The following is a 17,526-nucleotide window of genomic DNA, read 5'->3' on the forward strand; positions in this document are numbered from 1 at the left end:
GACCACAGCAGCAGGAAGCACGTGCCATGGAGCGTGTCTCACCAGTCTTGCCTCGCACGGGCTCTCTTGCAGTCTCTCTCCCCCGCGGTGCGCCAACACTCACAAAGCCAGCCCGCGCAAAACACACATACGCCCATACACACACATTCGTAACAATATTGTAGATAAAATCTTTCCTTTCAATTTATCATATTTCTCTTAACTTTGTATTTGCACGTTTTAAAATCATGTTTAGATTCATCAATCATTACTGAGTGTAATGATATGATATATAATGTCCTAAGCAGAATATGAAGATATATATGATGCAAAAATATTAAAGTATGCCTGTGATCCTACACAGTACTTTCTTTCTTAAAACTCAATTAGGAAGCAGTGGAGAGTGGGAAGCCACAATTAAGTTTGATGTAGTCTATGATTGTTGACCTAGTCCTAATGTCTGTAATATAGGCATAAATAGATAAGAATAAATAAAATATTTAAAAGTGAAAAAAAAATCAAAATATTATCAACTTAGATGAGAAATTAAAGCAAGAAAATTTGAAATTATCCCAGTACCATACAAGAGTGACAGCAAAGAAGAAAAAAGTGACTAAGGCTCTTGTTTCTATCGGTGCCAATTTGTAACTCAAATGTTTATGAATAAGGGTGTCTACATTGTCTAACAGGCAGAAAAGATTGAAAGCTACTGCAGCCTCATCATTGCCTGGCCAAGTTAGCATCTGGGTGGTATAATTCTACTTTATGCCCATAGTCTCCTCTCTATTCGCTCAGGTTATACTGGTATTGTACAAACTTAATTTTACTTGGATTGTTTATGCAATGTGTTTACTTCATTATGTTGACCTCAACAAAGTGCCATCACTGTTTCTTTGCCTCCAACTTCATTTAAATGCTCATTTTAAGTATGTGAAAGAACTATGACCAAGGCTGAGTGGTAGTCATTTAAGAATAGTTTTCCTAATGCGCATGATGAAATATCAGTGAACTTCCTCACATTACTTGTGCTTGCTCACTTACTCCTCTTCTAACCCATACTCAGTTCAGACAGCTTGGAGTGTATATAGGTTGGCATTGGTTGTGTGATGCACAACCTTGATTCTTTACATACCAGTGGATTGTATAAAAGGATATTAAAACATGATTAGAAAATAAACTCACTTTTTTTTCTAGCTCTGCAAAGCCTCATACACAATCAAGAACTAGCTTAGAGTGTCTGGCAGTAGACTGGCCACTAGTGAGGCACACTGCCATTTAATGCAATACATACTGTATCTGTACATGGTCCTTCATTTGTGTTTGAGGTATCCCTTTTGGCAAGACTCACAAACCTTCAGAGTAAAGACCAGTCACATTACAAAAAAAAAATAATTATTAGAATACAAAAAAGATGCAGATCACATGTAATAAAAGCTAAGATAAATTATTGCATTTTAGTGAGAAGAGTATAAATCATGAATATAAGCAATAATACACCATATTTATCAACACCAAAATTTTGCTGTCACAGTCTGACTGTTCTCTCTCTCTCTCTCTCTCTCTCTCTCTCTCTTTTATTTGTCACTGATTAATAAAAATATAAAGTGTAAATCAGTCTTGTCATAATCAGTCCTGCAATTCACACATTCATGATTCAATACAACACATATCAGATATAAAAGAGAGTGACTGGACAGGAACTGAGTCAATAAGCCATAATGAGAGAATGTCGCAATTCTAAGTTGCACCTCAAGCCTGGATATGGAAATCTTACTCATGCAATATCTGCTTGGAGTCACAGCATAATGATACTTCATTTTGTCATTGTACACATCTTTACATACACATGACAGTATATACACAGTGTCCTTCTACATAACAGCAGTAAGAAGATTGTTTCTTATATGGACTGGTTCACATTATCCATCATATCAAGACATCTTCAGGTGTTTCATTTTGTGCACAAATCTCTACATACAAGTTTGAACCACATATATAGATCATAATGACTGTTGGCTTCAGATTATTTATCAAACGGTACAAAATATTGCATAGAGTTCAGTAACTGATAATCAATAAGCACATAATGTGTTCTATGGTACAGCAGTGGACCCACATTCCTTATAATAGAGAGCTGGGCTTGGTGCAAATGTTTATCAGCTGATAATAATACAAAAAAGATCACTGGCACTAGACATACAAAGTTTCTATGACATTAAGCAGTACCACACTTTCCAATCAGTCAAAACAGAAAACAGAAAGCAACAGCTTAATGTCAATGGTGAGTGCAGTGCTGTGACAAACAGTGCATCTTGAACCCAAATACAAAGACACCACTTTGTATGGTAAGAAGCATGGTGGTCTAAATCCTGGACCAGTTACCAGTTTGAAAGACCAACTAAACAGTGCAATACCTGTGCTTTATGCAATAATGTTCAAGAATTATGAATTCCATACATTAGTATGGATGGTGTAAGAGGAAATATCAGCACAAATTTTCTGAAGGCAAAATAACTATAAAAAAAAAAAAAAAAAAAGTACAAGCATTTTTCCCATCTTTTCACCACTCTGATCTGATTAAGAATACAGTGGTACCTCGAGATACAAGTTTTAATTTGTTCTGTGATGGAGCTCATATCTCAAAACAGTTTTCCCCAATGAAATGCATTGAAATGCCATTAATCAATTCCAGTCTCCCCCCAAAAAAAACATCCTACTTTTTTATGTGATTTTAGGTAAGAAAAAGATATTTTAAATAACAAATATTGTATAAAAACATAATGAAACAACAATAGGGAATATGAATAGATTAACAGGTTTTATAAAGTATATTCATCTTAGGAGATCAGGAGTGCATTCCACAGGACGTTACCCTACTGCATCTTGCCCCCACCCCCCTCACTTAGGACTGTTCATCAGTTGGAGTGTACAAATACTATAGCCACCCATAAGAAACTGGCAGCTCTATTTATCACAGATGACCTTGTTGACAACCCTGTAAACATTATTCATAGAATAAATGAAGTTTTAAGTAAGCAAGAGAGAGAGAGAGAGAGAATAAAGGTCATACTGCTGCAGAGGTTTGTTTACAACATTATTCCTCCCGGGAGGATTAAGCGTAGGTGGAGGAGGTAGGCAGAAATGGCAGAAGTTTGTTTTGCCATTTCAGTTATGCACATATGTATACTTTTCAATGTATATATATATATATATATATATATATATATATATATATATATATATATATATATATATATATATATATATATATATATATATATATATATATATATATATATATATATATATATATATATATATATATATATATATATATATATATATATATATATATATATATATAAAAGAAAAAACTCTAGTCTTCTTACCCTGGAGACAGACATTTGCAGGTGATGGATGTTGATAGCTGAGGAGAAAGGAGGGAGAAAGAGATACACACATCATTCACACGTAAACATTAAACAAACTAAAACTGCACTTTCTTTAAAGAAAAGAAAAGAAAGTAAATAGTGTGGAAATGATGAAAGAGTAATCACAGTGCAAGAAATCCATCAGAAACACATACGTACTGGCTCAGCTGAGGCTGGACTGATGCGCTGACTAGCAGCAGCATCCCAAAGCATGACTCGTAACTCAAAAAAATTTTGCTCATATCTAAAAAAGACCAAATCATGACTCGTATCTCAAGTTATTACTGTATATGGTTATGCTGGAATTTGCTAATGCTTCTGTACTTGCCTTATATTTTTACACTAAAATCTCTTCCAGTATTAACTTGATAAGCAACAAACATCATCCAGCATTAAGCAATACAAACTTTCTCACTCCCCAGCATGTTGGTGCAGTAAGGCCCAGTCCCATCACTCCCTTGCATGTTGGTCCACTTAGGACCACAGTCCCATTACTCCCTTACATGTTGATGCACTAAGGACCACAGTCCCATCACTCACATACATGATGGTGCACTAAGGACCACAGTACCATCACTCACATGCATGTTGGTGCAACAAGCCACACATAGTTCTGGCCATGAAGTTATTCATTCATCACATGAACAGTAGCTCAGCATCCTAAGACTTTTCTTTATAATTTACCAAAGGACATTTTTCTTATTCTAAAAACAATTTAATGAACAAACATCCATCACAAAATTAAAAGACAGTCCAATATAGTAGCACACAGATAGTCCTTGCCTTTATACAGAAATGCTTCATCTGTATTTAACAATATGTGGGTCACTGGAATTCACTGTGCTTAATTTATCAAGTTATCATGAGGTATCTATTATATCTTCCTTAACAAATATCACAAAGATGATCAGAACACATCATGGAAGACTACGCAAGTACTGTAGTAATGCTGATGACAATGACCATAAAGCTGAACCTCCATATCCAAACATGAGTGTTGCTCCATCTACCTTGCCTTGTCTTGCCTGTGTCATCTTGCTGACTAGTAACAACACACTGGGGCTGCATATATTATAATTGTTATGATAGTTTGCCTTGCCTTGCCATGACCAATAATAGCAAAATGGGACTGTACTCATTATAACGTCATAACTAATATAATATCTTGCCTTGCATTGCTTTGTCTATGCTTCACTAGCCATTAACAACAAATTGAGGCTGTACTTGTTGTAACAAGCTGTCTTTACATATTGACACCAGCAAAAAAAAACAATTATCATATTCCCAGAATTGTGAATTGTCGACAAGACAAGTGATTCTGCCAAAGTGCATAATGAGTGATAAAGAAACTCTTCATCAAAAATCTACGGTTCTGCTCGCCCAGTACATTGCCATGGGCTGTGTTGTCATTATTGTTGGTATCCTTTAGTAAAACAAGCAGGTGAGAAATGTAAAATGTTCATCCTACCACATAAATTACATCTTTTAACACAGAGAACTTGTGCCCTGAGGTACAAGCCACCTTTTTTTGATCATGATCAGTTGATCTACTCCTGCCACATAGTTCAGACAATATAACACAAAATAAAAATCACAAAGTATTTACACTCAGTATATACTTATGTACACACACTCTGAAACCACCTGTTATACTAACAAAACACTATATACAGGTATTTCTACAAGCAACCATGAATCACACCCATGTGCGCCCTCCTCTTTCACCTACAGCAGCCTCTCACTCAGGCTTCCAGCACCAATGTCAACACACTCTTAGTGCTAATGCTAACTTATCATAATATATATATATATATATATATATATATATATATATATATATATATATATATATATATATATATATATATATATTCTTCAAACTCCAAGTCATTTACCACTAATGATTAGGCAAGAAAGAGTATTAGCTGACACAGATATTTTCATTCAAAGAAACCCATTTAGTTTCTTGTTATACATTCATATGGGAGATGTTTTCTACTTGAGTATTGAGTTACTGGTTCACACATTGAACCTAGCTGTGGATCACTAGGCTGGTTGTGCTATAGTGCAGAGTAACTCCTTGACTCAGTTGTATATGGTTCAAGGCTGCAACACATTCCTTTCTGAATCTGTAAACAACAAAAGTTAAAATAACTAAATCTTAAGAAAAGCACAAAAATCAATTTGGTAAGATTGATGAAAGTTGCAACAGTAAAGAATTAAGAAACAGATTAGCAGCACCAATAAGATGGTAAGACTACACTGGTCATATTACTGTCTATGTGAGACACCATGCATGCACAAAGACTACACAGGTTGTGTTAGTTAGGGTGGGATAAGAAAAAAGATAAGAATAACCTAAAGAAGTTGTAACATTCTGTATAAGAAGGTAAAAATGACATAAGGGAAAAAATGATCAAACTGGAAATCATTCTAAAGAACAGGAAAGTGGCAGGAACAGGAAACATTATACCACGAGATTATTAATTTTTTAGTCTTCAGCAAATAATATCTCAACAGAAATATTATGTTTAAGCAACTGATTCATGGTTCTGTGTAAATATAATGAATAAAAGAGCTAAAATTTGAGACCAATTTGCATATAATATCTAACTATATCATGAAATACCATTTTTTCTACTAATTCATTTTGCAAACTCAAACAATAAAAACAAAGCTTTAAACTCTGTTTATAGTTGCCTGATAAATGTACCCTTTATTGCAATATTGCAAGTGGAACATCATGATCATGATTATTAAGTTGATTGCTCCTATACACAAATGTATTGTGTCACTGCTGTATAATAGTACCTATAACACAAACAGTAGCTGACAAACCTCACACCATGGATTCCTAAGGCAACATGAGCAATGTCATGCATTTAAAGAACATTATTTGAACTTACACAGCAAAAATAAAGTATGCCAATTGTTATAAAGCTCAGCACAACAATTATAACTAGTTCTCATACTGATCTCAGTGTTTTATGCCTAAGGGATACACTCACCTCTTACTTAATGAGAACATTGTAATGACGATCATCTTCAGCCACCAAGGTCACCTCAGGCCAAAGACCAATGTTAGAATCAGGATAGTAACAGATGAAGTCATCCTCACCATAGCTGGCAGGCCGCACCACCTGCAAGGTCACTCCTAGTGTGTGGCCCAGCAGGAACATTTCCACCTGAAGCACCAGTAAAGAAATTCAGGAGTTATGAGATTTTAATGATCACTGCATCTTGAGTTATGAGTTTGTGTACTGCTTAGGTTTTCATAAGATAAGCAACCTACATATTATTTATCAACATTACTGCAATTGAAGTGATATTGATTAACGTACTCCCTATTATGACTACAATCACTCACTCATGATTGCAATACATACTCAATTAATGTCTTGAATAGATCATTTTTAATTATCTCAAATGCTTATCTTTTCATAACCAAATAACGAGTCCTTAATGTTATTACAACCACAGGTTCCACCCTTATTATAGTTGTCATAACTTAACTATAGTCTGTCTGCTCTAAAACTGCTCCTGGATTTAAAACATACTGTAGCTTATTGATAATGTATTTGATTTTATATGAATAATACTTGTTTTCTATTGATCAATGCAGGATGATAGGTCATGGTTTTCCTCAAGATCTGACAACCACGCATTCCCTGGGACACCATTCAAACTGAGACCCAGGAGCCACTTAGAGTAGACAGACTATAGCCTCATTACTAACTAGTCTAACTCCATAGTCTTATGCATGGTCCAAAATTAACATTACAGGGAACTTCTAGCCTTCTGCATGAACTGAATAATAGTTGCAACACCATGTTCCACTCTTCTGTCACCTGCCTCATCTCAGATCAGCTTTCCTGGGTTACCTCCTACATAATCCAGTGCAACATAAACAAACATATAAACATGTGAGGTTGCTACTCAGTCCTACCTTCTGACCAAAGAGGAAATAATGCAACTACAAAATAACTTCAACTCTTGCTTGCAAAAATAACTTCCAACTCTTGCTGAAAAAGAACTGCCAGGAATATCCTATGGATGTGAGAGCCACTGCTATTTTAAAATGGCAATAAAATCACTACACTCACAGAATATCACATCCTTCTGCTGGATAATATCATATACATGTTTTATGCTATATATCTTAAACAGGTGCTATATGATTTGCTGTTATACAATAATTAACTTTTTATGGACATTCTTCTGTGGTACCCCTCTCCACCTACTCAAATAGTTACACGATTGCCCTAGCATGCACTCATTAGCTCTGCAGGCAAGTAGAGGGAATTTATTTGGGTATGTTACTCGATCATAACTAGGACTGGAAATACCTATCAAGATTTGAAATATAAAGATGTGAAGTTAACTTCTTATGGAGAAAAATGCAATTGGGACCAAAGCTTTGCCAACTAACCTATATGAATAACATTAGCTTTCTAGCTTACAGCCAAAGCATCATACAATACATATTACAGTTTATATAGTAAAACACCAGGCGTTACAAAATTTTTTCTAGTTTTCTGTAGTGTATTTGTTCAATTTTTTGCCTTTATAATAATTGTGTTTCTCACTACTGGGTTTTTCACACCTTGCTGTTGTCCTTCATTTGAGAAAATTTTGCACAGTTGTACACTGCTGATACATACAGTGGGAAAGAAAATCAGAGAGTGGGGTATGACTGTATTAAGACAGTCATGGGAACCCTTTTTTTGCTTGGCATAGTTGTGGAGAGCTGCAGAGCAGGAAAGCAGCCCTTGGTCAACAGACTGCTGCAAGGAGTATTCAACCCGAGACTGTCAACACTTAGGTAAACTGATACCTAAGATGTAAAATCAGTCTTGCAACAACTTAGGAACATGGCCCCTGTACAAAATCTTACACTAAAGGAGCTAACTTTAAAACTTGTGATGCTGATGTTCTGTACATAAATAGCCCAGGTCCAAACATTATATTTACTAGTGCTAAAAAACATTAGCATAGTGAAGAATTCCATTATCATGTCTTAAGAGGCAACATCAAACGGTGCAAACTAAAATGTAACATTCAGGTTTTGAAAATTCAAGCTTATGCCAAAGACACAACATTGTGTGTGTAAAACTAAAAGTGTACATTGTAAAGATGGAACAGTTAAGAACAGTCAGGTGAAAGGATGGACAGCTTTTCATCAGCTTTGTTAAGTCACACAATCCTGTGTCTCAGGACATGATAACAAGATGGCTCAGGACAATGCTGATCATGTCAAGGATAGACACTGTGAAATACACAGCAGGTAGTGTTCAACCAGCAGCAGCATCAATAGCCATGGCCATGGTAATGCTAGTGGCTCACATTATGGCAAAAGCTGGCTGGTCACAGGAGACAACATTTGCCAGGCATTATGACAATGTGGATGTCTTTCATGAAGCAGTGTTATTTCAGGTTGTTAAATTGTGTTGGGAAAAGTCTGGGTGTACAATGAAAGACCTTTCATTTGAAATTTTTCTAACTACCATCATATCAAAAATTGCCCTGACAATATTGACACTATTATGCAAACAAACACATGCCAGATATAACATCCACATGGCTTTAAAACCTCATGGGGAAGCAAGCTTCAGCAGACAAGTGATTTGCTGACATAACAAATGACAGTAAGACTTAACTTAACGGAGGTCAGTTTAAATGCCCGCCTCTCCCACCTTATACATAACATTGTGTCTCTTTCAAAGTTTTGAAAAATTGGGATTTTTTTTTTTTTTTTTTTTTTTTTTTACGGTAAGGCCTAAAGCGCCTGTAGGCACACTTGAAGAGTGTATGGGAATCGCTGTTCAGCTTCCGCCCATTAGTGGCACAGGCAATTTTATTTATAGTGGTACCCATATTAGGGCCCATATCACCACCCAAGCTCATCTTGGGTGTAACCACCTAGAACCTGGGTATCATGGTGACATGTAGGTAACTTTAAACCACTCGACAAATGGCAAAGTGTTTTAAGGCTGCACGTGGTGGGATTCGAACCTACGCGTGGACGTCTACCCGATCCCACGCTCACCACCTTATCCACTACGCCACCGCGTAGTGGATAAGGTGGGTGTTCACACTTCAAAGTCTGATGTATTGGACAATACAGCATTATCTCAAGTAAAAGCTGCCTTTAAGTAGATTTGCCTCTTAAAATTTTAAGCACATTTCAACTGACCTCTGGTAAGTCACATATACTCTGTCAAGTTTTCCTATCAATAAAAACAACAGATAACCATTTTAGTGGTAGTGTCAGTAAAGTGCAGATTAAAGCATTTCATGGATGCCTTTGGAATATAATCCCGTGTACAAGTCAGGGTTCACTGTATAGTGGCATTTGTTAGGATGAATGAACAGTCAACCTCAGTTTGAGAGATGAATAAGAGAGAACCCAAACTGGTGAGTTTTCAGCATTCATTGGCTGGTTTAATTCAGGAGAGGGTTAGCATTGTTTTGCAGTACAGAGTATTCATCTCTAAACACTACAGCAGAGTTTTCTCAGTCAACTTGTGTTGACTTCAACTCGAGTTGAGATTGGTGCGCTCCATCCTCCATCCTGCTCCCTAGCAAGTGTACAAGGTTGCCAGGACTCTTCTGATATTCCAAAATAATATCTATAAAGTATAAGTACTGTAACATTGATGAAATTCTTCTAAGGCCTTCAATATTTGCTGATTAAAGACACTCATTCATGGCAGCTAAATAAGCCTTACGCAACAAAGTATTTGAATGGCAGCCGTTTTGGTGGCCAAAAATAGAAAATTTACCATTAAAACCGAAATGATCTGAGGATGCTGCAGTGCTTTCATCAATGTATCCTTAACCTGTGTCTTGCCATTGCCTGAACATGGTATGCTTTTAGACGAAAAATAATTTTGTCAGGATTAGCTAACATCGTTAGGTCTCTGTGACACTGAAACATCTATGCAGAATGAACTGGTTGCCAATAGACAATTTCATTATCAGAATTTGATTTCTAAATTGTGAAAATAAACTCATTTATGGGGCTTCATATGTTCATGGTTTCTTGTAGTCTACTTCCTAGCCTAGAAGGAAAGAAGGTATCATACTAACTTTGAGTTATCAATTGAGCAACAAAGTCATTTTTGTCCCAGGGATAGGGATGATATAAAAAACACAATGCATGGTTATAACCTTAATTCTGCTATTTCAGCGTTTGTCATAAAAATTTGTTTAAAATACTTTTAGCTATTTTGATATCTTGGTATGTGATAGTAAAATACAAAAAAAATATGTAATATTCAGTAGACCACATTTTCTGTGAAATATCAGATATCTGTTGAATCTAGTTATTTTTCAGACAGAGGATTCGGGGAAGCTTGTGGTGTTGCCTGCCAATATTAAGATGAATCAGTATGTGTATTATGAGTGTCTGAATGACTATCTGTCAGACTTGTTTGAATTAATAGGGGCATAAATGTTTCAACAAGATGATACACCCTGCCACACTGTCAAAACTGTTATAAACTGGCATAAAGGCTATAAAATAAATTTCATTAATGGCTGGCCTGGAAATAGCCCAGATTTAAACACTATAGAAAATCTTTGGCAGTGATTTAACAAGTTACAAGGGGAGAACATTAGTATCCCGTCTAAGCTGGAGAATGAAATTTGGGCTTATTAAGCTGCAATACCCAACCAATATGTGCAGGATGTTGCATTATCATTGCCACATCATTTGAGAGAGGTGAAGAAGTGTAAGGGGTGCCCTACAAAGTTCTAGAAGTAAAATTTTTTTTTTCTTTTTTTTTTCAAATTTTGAACCTACCACAACATGTCTGATGCACACTCGGCCTAAACTTTTGATGAATACCGTAAATCTCTTTAATAAAACGTAATTTGCAAGAAATATAAATTCTGTATGCAGAGAGAGAGAGAGAGAGAGAGAGAGAGAGAGAGAGAGAGAGAGAGAGAGAGAGAGAGAGAGAGAGAGAGAGAGAGAGAGAGAGAGAGAGAGAGAGAGAGAGAGGTTATCACTGACTTTAGGCTATAATCTAATAGTCTGGCCAGTACAAAAAAGTTTGGTAGCATTGCAGGTTGCAAAATTCCCAGGAAACACTATTTCCAAATGTTCAGGATTAAATGATTAGATCATGGTGATCTTTTAAGTTTCAATGCTTTGCTCAGTGCAAATGTCAACACATATGAAGGATTCACTTTCATGCCATCAAATATTTCTGTAGTAGCAAAGGTAAAAAATAAGAATTGTTACACCTACTCTCAATCAAGATGGCACCATGTCTAGCTCAGAGGTGACCTTTGTCATCTCACAATTCCATGATATAGACATTATTGAATAGACTGAATCACCACCATACCACAAACTTCATATGACAGAAACAGCAAAATTCCTTCCAATATGCTGACCATATACAAAAACTAGATACCACCAGCCACAGCAGCAGGGAGCCAACACCAACAAGCACACAAACCAAAAGACTGGCTGCCACTGCTAACCTTCCTCATTCCTGATGTTTTCCACTGTTGCCAACTACCCAAATACATCTAATTGCTTGTTGTAATTTGACAAACAATTTATTTATACCACAACTTCTTACAATATTTTTTAAAGATAAAAGTATAAATTTCCATAACTTTAAAAACTGGTTCACAGCAAGTAGCTAATTTAGCTTTAGAAGTTGTGGATGTAATTCTTTTAAGCTACATGCCAAGGATACACAGACATAAGACATGGGTAATTAAGTAGTAACAAAAATACACACCTTGTGCTGATCCTGAAGAGTGGGACAGCAATGTAAGGAGAAAACCTTATTAGCACATTATTTCATGCCCACTAACTCACTACCAACAATGACTTTCAAACTACATACTAGGCTATTATCACACAAAAATACTTCTTGGGCTCATAACTACCTATTGATAATAATGAGCTTTCTTAACATATAAAATCTGTATGTGCAGTAACACCTAAGCATAGATGTTTGGGTTTTTTTTTTTTTTCTTTTTTTTAGTAAGAAGGGAACCAGCTACAGGTAACAAAAATTGCAATTAAAACTGAATGGCCCTTTCAGGTGCCAGTCCATGAACAAAGTCAAAAGTGGTAGTCAAGGGTACACAATAAGTGTCTTAAAACCTTCTTGAATGAGTTTAAGTCATAAGGTGGCAATACAAGAGCAAGAAGGGAGTTTCAGGATGAATGATAGTGGATACTGATGAATTCTTACATTAAAATGATGGACAGAATAGGAGTGACAAAGAAGAAAGTCTTGTGCTGAGAGGTCATGGGAGGAAGTGAAGCATGTAGTTAGCAAAATCAGAGCAGTTGGCATAGAAATCATGGTAGAAGAGAGCAAGAAATGCAATATTGTGACAGTGAGAAAGATGCTGAAGACAGTTAATTAGTAGAGAGGAGTTGATCAAATGAAAAGCTTTTGTTTTCATCATGTCAAAGAGTGGCACTCCCCTCCCCATACATGGATGGATAAAGCTCATGTAAAGAGTTAACAACTGGGTGAAGGCAGAGGGGGAAAAACTAATGGAAACGACTCAGATTACCTAACTTCATAGAAATTGTTTTACTTAGAGATGAGTTGCAAAGTTTCCTGTTTTTCTTACAAGTAAAGAACAAAATTTTGGATGTTCAGTGTAAAAGAAGGGAACAGTTGAATGTCACTGAATAAGAGTGGATAATTGTCTGGAAGGTCATGTTGAGATGGAGGATTTGAGTTTTTTATGCATTGAACAATACTAAGTTTGCTCTATCCTAATCACAAATTTTAGAGTAGTCAGAAGTTCTGAGGTTTCCATATATGATGTTTACTTCCTGAAGGGTTGGTTGTCTAAGAAAGGACATGGAAAAGTGCACGGCAGTATCATGAATGTAGGAGTGGATAGGATAAAAATAATAAGAGTGGGTGACAGGGCAGAACCAATGTTAATAAATTTAAGAGAAGAAAGGTGATTGTTTACCCCAGCAGCAACAGAACAGTCAGAAAGGAAACTTAAGATGGAGTTACAGGGTGAAGAATAGAAACCCTATAGGATGGTAATTTGACAACACCAAAAATTTCACCAAAATCTTGAAAAAAAAAAAAAAGGATGACCAAGACTCAAAAAGGAAAGTCAGAAGATCACCAGTAGAGCAGCTTCAACAGAAATCATACATGCAGTTAGATGGAAGATTGTTAAGGGACGTATTTAAAAAAATCTTCCTGTTGAGGATGGATTAAGGATTTTAGGTAGGCAAGAAATTAAAGTAATAGGATGGTACTTTAAGGAATTAGATTGGGCATCCTTTTTAGGAACAAACTGAATGTAGGTAGACTTCTAGCAACTAGGAAAGATAGATGTTAATAGACAGAGTTGAAAGAGTTTTGCCAGGCAAGGTGAAAACATAGAGGCACAGTTTCAGAGAATAATAGGGGGATCAAAAACCTATTGAGAGTTTAGGCCATTGTGAACATAAAAAAACATCACTAAGAAGGATTTCAATAGGTAGCATGAAGCAGTCTTTCTTCAACCCTCAGCTAAACATTAGCCACAAGCTGATATGTCTGCCTTAATGGCCCTTGTGCAGTCGATAGGCATTAAGCCGAAGCCTTTCCTGTGAGGGTGGAGGAGAGGGAGAAACAAGGCCTGAATCATCCAAGGTAAAGTTATTAGGAATTAAAGTTTTCCATGATGAGTTTAAGCTTCAGAAATAGATGAGATGGTAGTGGTGCCATCAGGTTGAAATAAAAGAGAGAAAGATAGAGAAGCAAAGTTATTGAAGATGTTTTTGGCTAGGTGCCAGAAGTAAGAAGGGAAGTTAGATCTTAACAGATTTTGACACTTTCTATTAATGAAGAATTTTTTGGCTATTTAGAGAACATATTTAGCGAGATTCTGGGAAGAAATACAAAGTGTATAAGATTCAGGTGATGAAAAGCTCAAGCACCTTTTGTGTATAGCACATGAATAAACTGTGTTAAACCAAGATTTGGAAAGTTCAGTTTGAGAGAAGGGGAGAGAGGAATGTATGACTTCATGCCAGATACTGTCATCTTTATTATGCTTTCAGCACACAGAGACAAGTCTCTGACATGGAAGCAGTAGTCAGTCTAAGGAAAAATTAGCATAATAATCCCTCAGGTCCACCAACTAACATAGGCAAAATGCCAGGGCACCTCTGCCTTGGTGGATCTTGACGAAGGACTGGAGTATTAAAACAAGATACAGATAGGAAATTGTGATTGGAGGAGCAAAACAGAGAAGATAGGGTAACAAGATGAGCTGAAAGATTAGAGATTAGGAAAAAATCAAGAATATTGTGCGTATCTCCAAGACGGTCAAGAATACAAAGTAAGATGTTACACCAATTCCTCTAGGTCAGGGGTTCCCAAACTGGGGTCATGACCCCCAAAGGGGTCATGAGCCCTTTTCTGGGGGTCATGAAGGGTCTAACAACTGTTAATATTTATAATTTTAAAATATATCTGTGCCATTTAAAATTAGTACGATTTTGGAAGGCTTATAAATGTGGGGGTCATGACAGGTTTGGTACTGCTGTAAGGGGTCACGTACTAAAAAAGTTTGGGAAACACTGCTCTAGGTCATGGCATATATCAAAATTAAAAGCTAGCTTATCAATAAAGGAAGAGGAGAGCCAAAGCTGGTAGAGAATATTAAAGTCTCCAAGAACAGAGATCTCTGCAGAGAGAAAATCAAAATGTGCTCCACTTTGGAGGTTGAGCAGTCAAAGAAATTTTCAGTCAGGGGAGTTAGGAGAGAGGTAGACAGCACAGACAAAATTAGTTTGAGAGTGACTCTGAATTTGTAACTAGACAGAAAACTCAGAAGATTCAAGAGTGTGGGCATGAAAGCAAGTGAAGTCATTGCATGCACACATAGATACAACATCCAGCTTTGGAATAAAAATGAGGATAGGGAAAGTAGGAGGGAACAGAAAAGGGTCTACTGTCAAACACCTGCTTTTCAGTGAGAAAAAGTTGAGGTTTAGTGGAGGAGAGGTAGTGATTGAAAATGGGATCTAAGACCAAAATTTTGCAAAAGTTAATGAAAAAGTTGAGGTGAGAGTCAAAGACACATAGGGTTGATACCAATAGAGCAGTCTGACCTGGAAACATTTATGGTCCCCTCCCTGTAAGGAGGAACCCCAAGGCTAGTGTAAGAGTCACCATATTTATGGTAATCTCAATATCAGTGTTATAATTATTTTGTAATTTAACATCCAAATGAACCAGTTTCCACCCTAACTTTACCAAGAAGTAGGCTACATCATATTGCCATAGAACCTCTGCAACTTATCCCTCTGCTATTTTCACCAACAATGTCTATTCATCAAACTATGCTCAATCCAAAAACTAACTTACATTTCCCATTCTTCCTTCTCTCTATTCTTTATCCCACCCCTCCATATCATCCTATACTTTACTTATACATTTTCCTTCTCACTTCTATTTGCCCTTTTCCACCCCTTTTTCACCATCTTATGAACTTCTCTTTTGTATGAGAGAGAGAGAGAGAGAGAGAGAGAGAGAGAGAGAGAGAGAGAGAGAGAGAGAGAGAGAGAGAGAGAGAGAGAGAGAGAGAGACTGAAAATTTTTAATTTAACAAACATATATTGTTTTCATTCATTCTCCCATAGCATTCTATGAGGTATAACAGACCAGTCCCCCGCTTGTATTCACAACACAATATAATATCATTATGAAATATTAGATCAACTTAAAATTTTATAAATATTGTAATTTTTCATGATTTCAAAATATATTTCATTCCATTTTTAAAAACACAGTATGGTGAGCCACAAGACTCTTTTTACACCAAGGACTGATGAGGCTACGAGGGTAAGTGGCATAAGTAAGTGGGATTGCCAGCCTGGCATATAGATAGGTAGGTCTCATTTGCCCCTCAATGTATGGCACAGACCATTTCTGGTCCTTTGTACCAACCACACATATATCCACAGACAGAGTAGGATGGTTAGCTTTCTACTCTTCAGCTGATGGTATTATATACAAATAGCTTCTATATTTGAAAAAAGATAAAGTTTAAACATCTACTATGCATCACTAATAATATATTACATATAATGTAGGGTACACTGTAATGCAGGATTGTTATAACATATAACTATAATGATGCAATGAAATTCAAATAAACACTGAATCAGAATAACAAATAAAAACCGGCATAATGAGCTCAACATTAGTGTAAGCACTGTAATTAAAACAAAAAAAACTGGAATAACTAACCAAGACAGGTACAATGAACCTACTACTAGTACAAGCAATGAAATTCTGATAATCTAATTGGTATAAAACCAAAACTTGCAAGACTAACTCAATAGCTATGCAAGCTATTGCCTGTCCTTTCCTTCCCTTTCCTCTCCCTTCTTTTATCTTATCTCAAACCTTCCTCTCTGTCAGAGATAAGGAACAAGGTAGTGAAACTTTGCTCTTGCTCACTCTCTCCCCACCCTAATTCATTTCACACATTAGAACAAATCACGTTCATTGTCAAGAACCCTATTTTACTACATATAAGAATATGTTATGAATCAGACAGAAAGTGTGTCTATGAGTCTTGCACAAGATCTTCAAATAAAAATAGGGTAATCAAATACCTACAAAAAAATTTTGCCTACCTGCTCAAGGCCAGCTGTGTCTCCCACTGGATTCAAGTGGTTTTTCATGAGGTCCCGAGGAGTCATTGAAGAGTGCCTAGCAAACATGATCATGGCAAACAATGGTACACTTTCCCCACAGGTGTTGGCAGCATGCAAATCAAGAGCAGCTGCCAGCATGTGTAGCTTCACAGCTTCACACAAACGTACATCCAGAAGTGGATCCCTGTTGACCCGTGCCAGCACCACACATTCACGGTTCTCACAGCCCATCAAATTCAGAATCTGTAACCGAAACCACGTCTAGAGTTACCACTCATCACTACCAACACTATATATGATCCATCCCTAAAATATGGATGGTGTTCAATTTTAAAACTTCAAGATTAGAAATCAAATCATTTTGTTCTTTCCTCTGATTTGCAATCTATTGTTACAAAAAAGTCTTGCAAATTATTCAACTTTTACATTTGGTAAAATATATAAAAAAAA

At 36.3% G+C, this 17,526-nt stretch overlaps 1 protein-coding gene across 12 annotated transcripts in view; it reads right to left on the bottom strand.

Annotated features, from left to right (window-relative positions):
• Positions 1 to 1,144: 1,144 nt before the first annotated feature.
• LOC123509836 overlaps positions 1,145 to 17,526 on the bottom strand; it is a 194,048-nt gene continuing 177,666 nt past the window's right edge. For 10 of the 12 annotated variants that reach the window (XM_045264407.1, XM_045264400.1, XM_045264408.1 and 7 more), the window contains 4 exons: positions 17,056 to 17,319; positions 12,170 to 12,181; positions 6,419 to 6,595; positions 1,145 to 5,539 (listed from right to left, as the gene is read on the bottom strand). In XM_045264407.1, the coding sequence (XP_045120342.1) occupies positions 6,422 to 6,595; positions 12,170 to 12,181; positions 17,056 to 17,319 (450 nt within the window). In that variant the 3' untranslated portion in view covers positions 1,145 to 5,539; positions 6,419 to 6,421. The remainder of the gene's footprint in view (positions 5,540 to 6,418; positions 6,596 to 12,169; positions 12,182 to 17,055; positions 17,320 to 17,526) is intronic. The other 2 variants (XM_045264411.1, XM_045264403.1) reach the window with 1 other exon arrangement.

Source organism: Portunus trituberculatus, chromosome 27 (genome assembly GCF_017591435.1).
Source record: "Portunus trituberculatus isolate SZX2019 chromosome 27, ASM1759143v1, whole genome shotgun sequence".
Classification (NCBI taxonomy): domain Eukaryota; kingdom Metazoa; phylum Arthropoda; class Malacostraca; order Decapoda; family Portunidae; genus Portunus; species Portunus trituberculatus.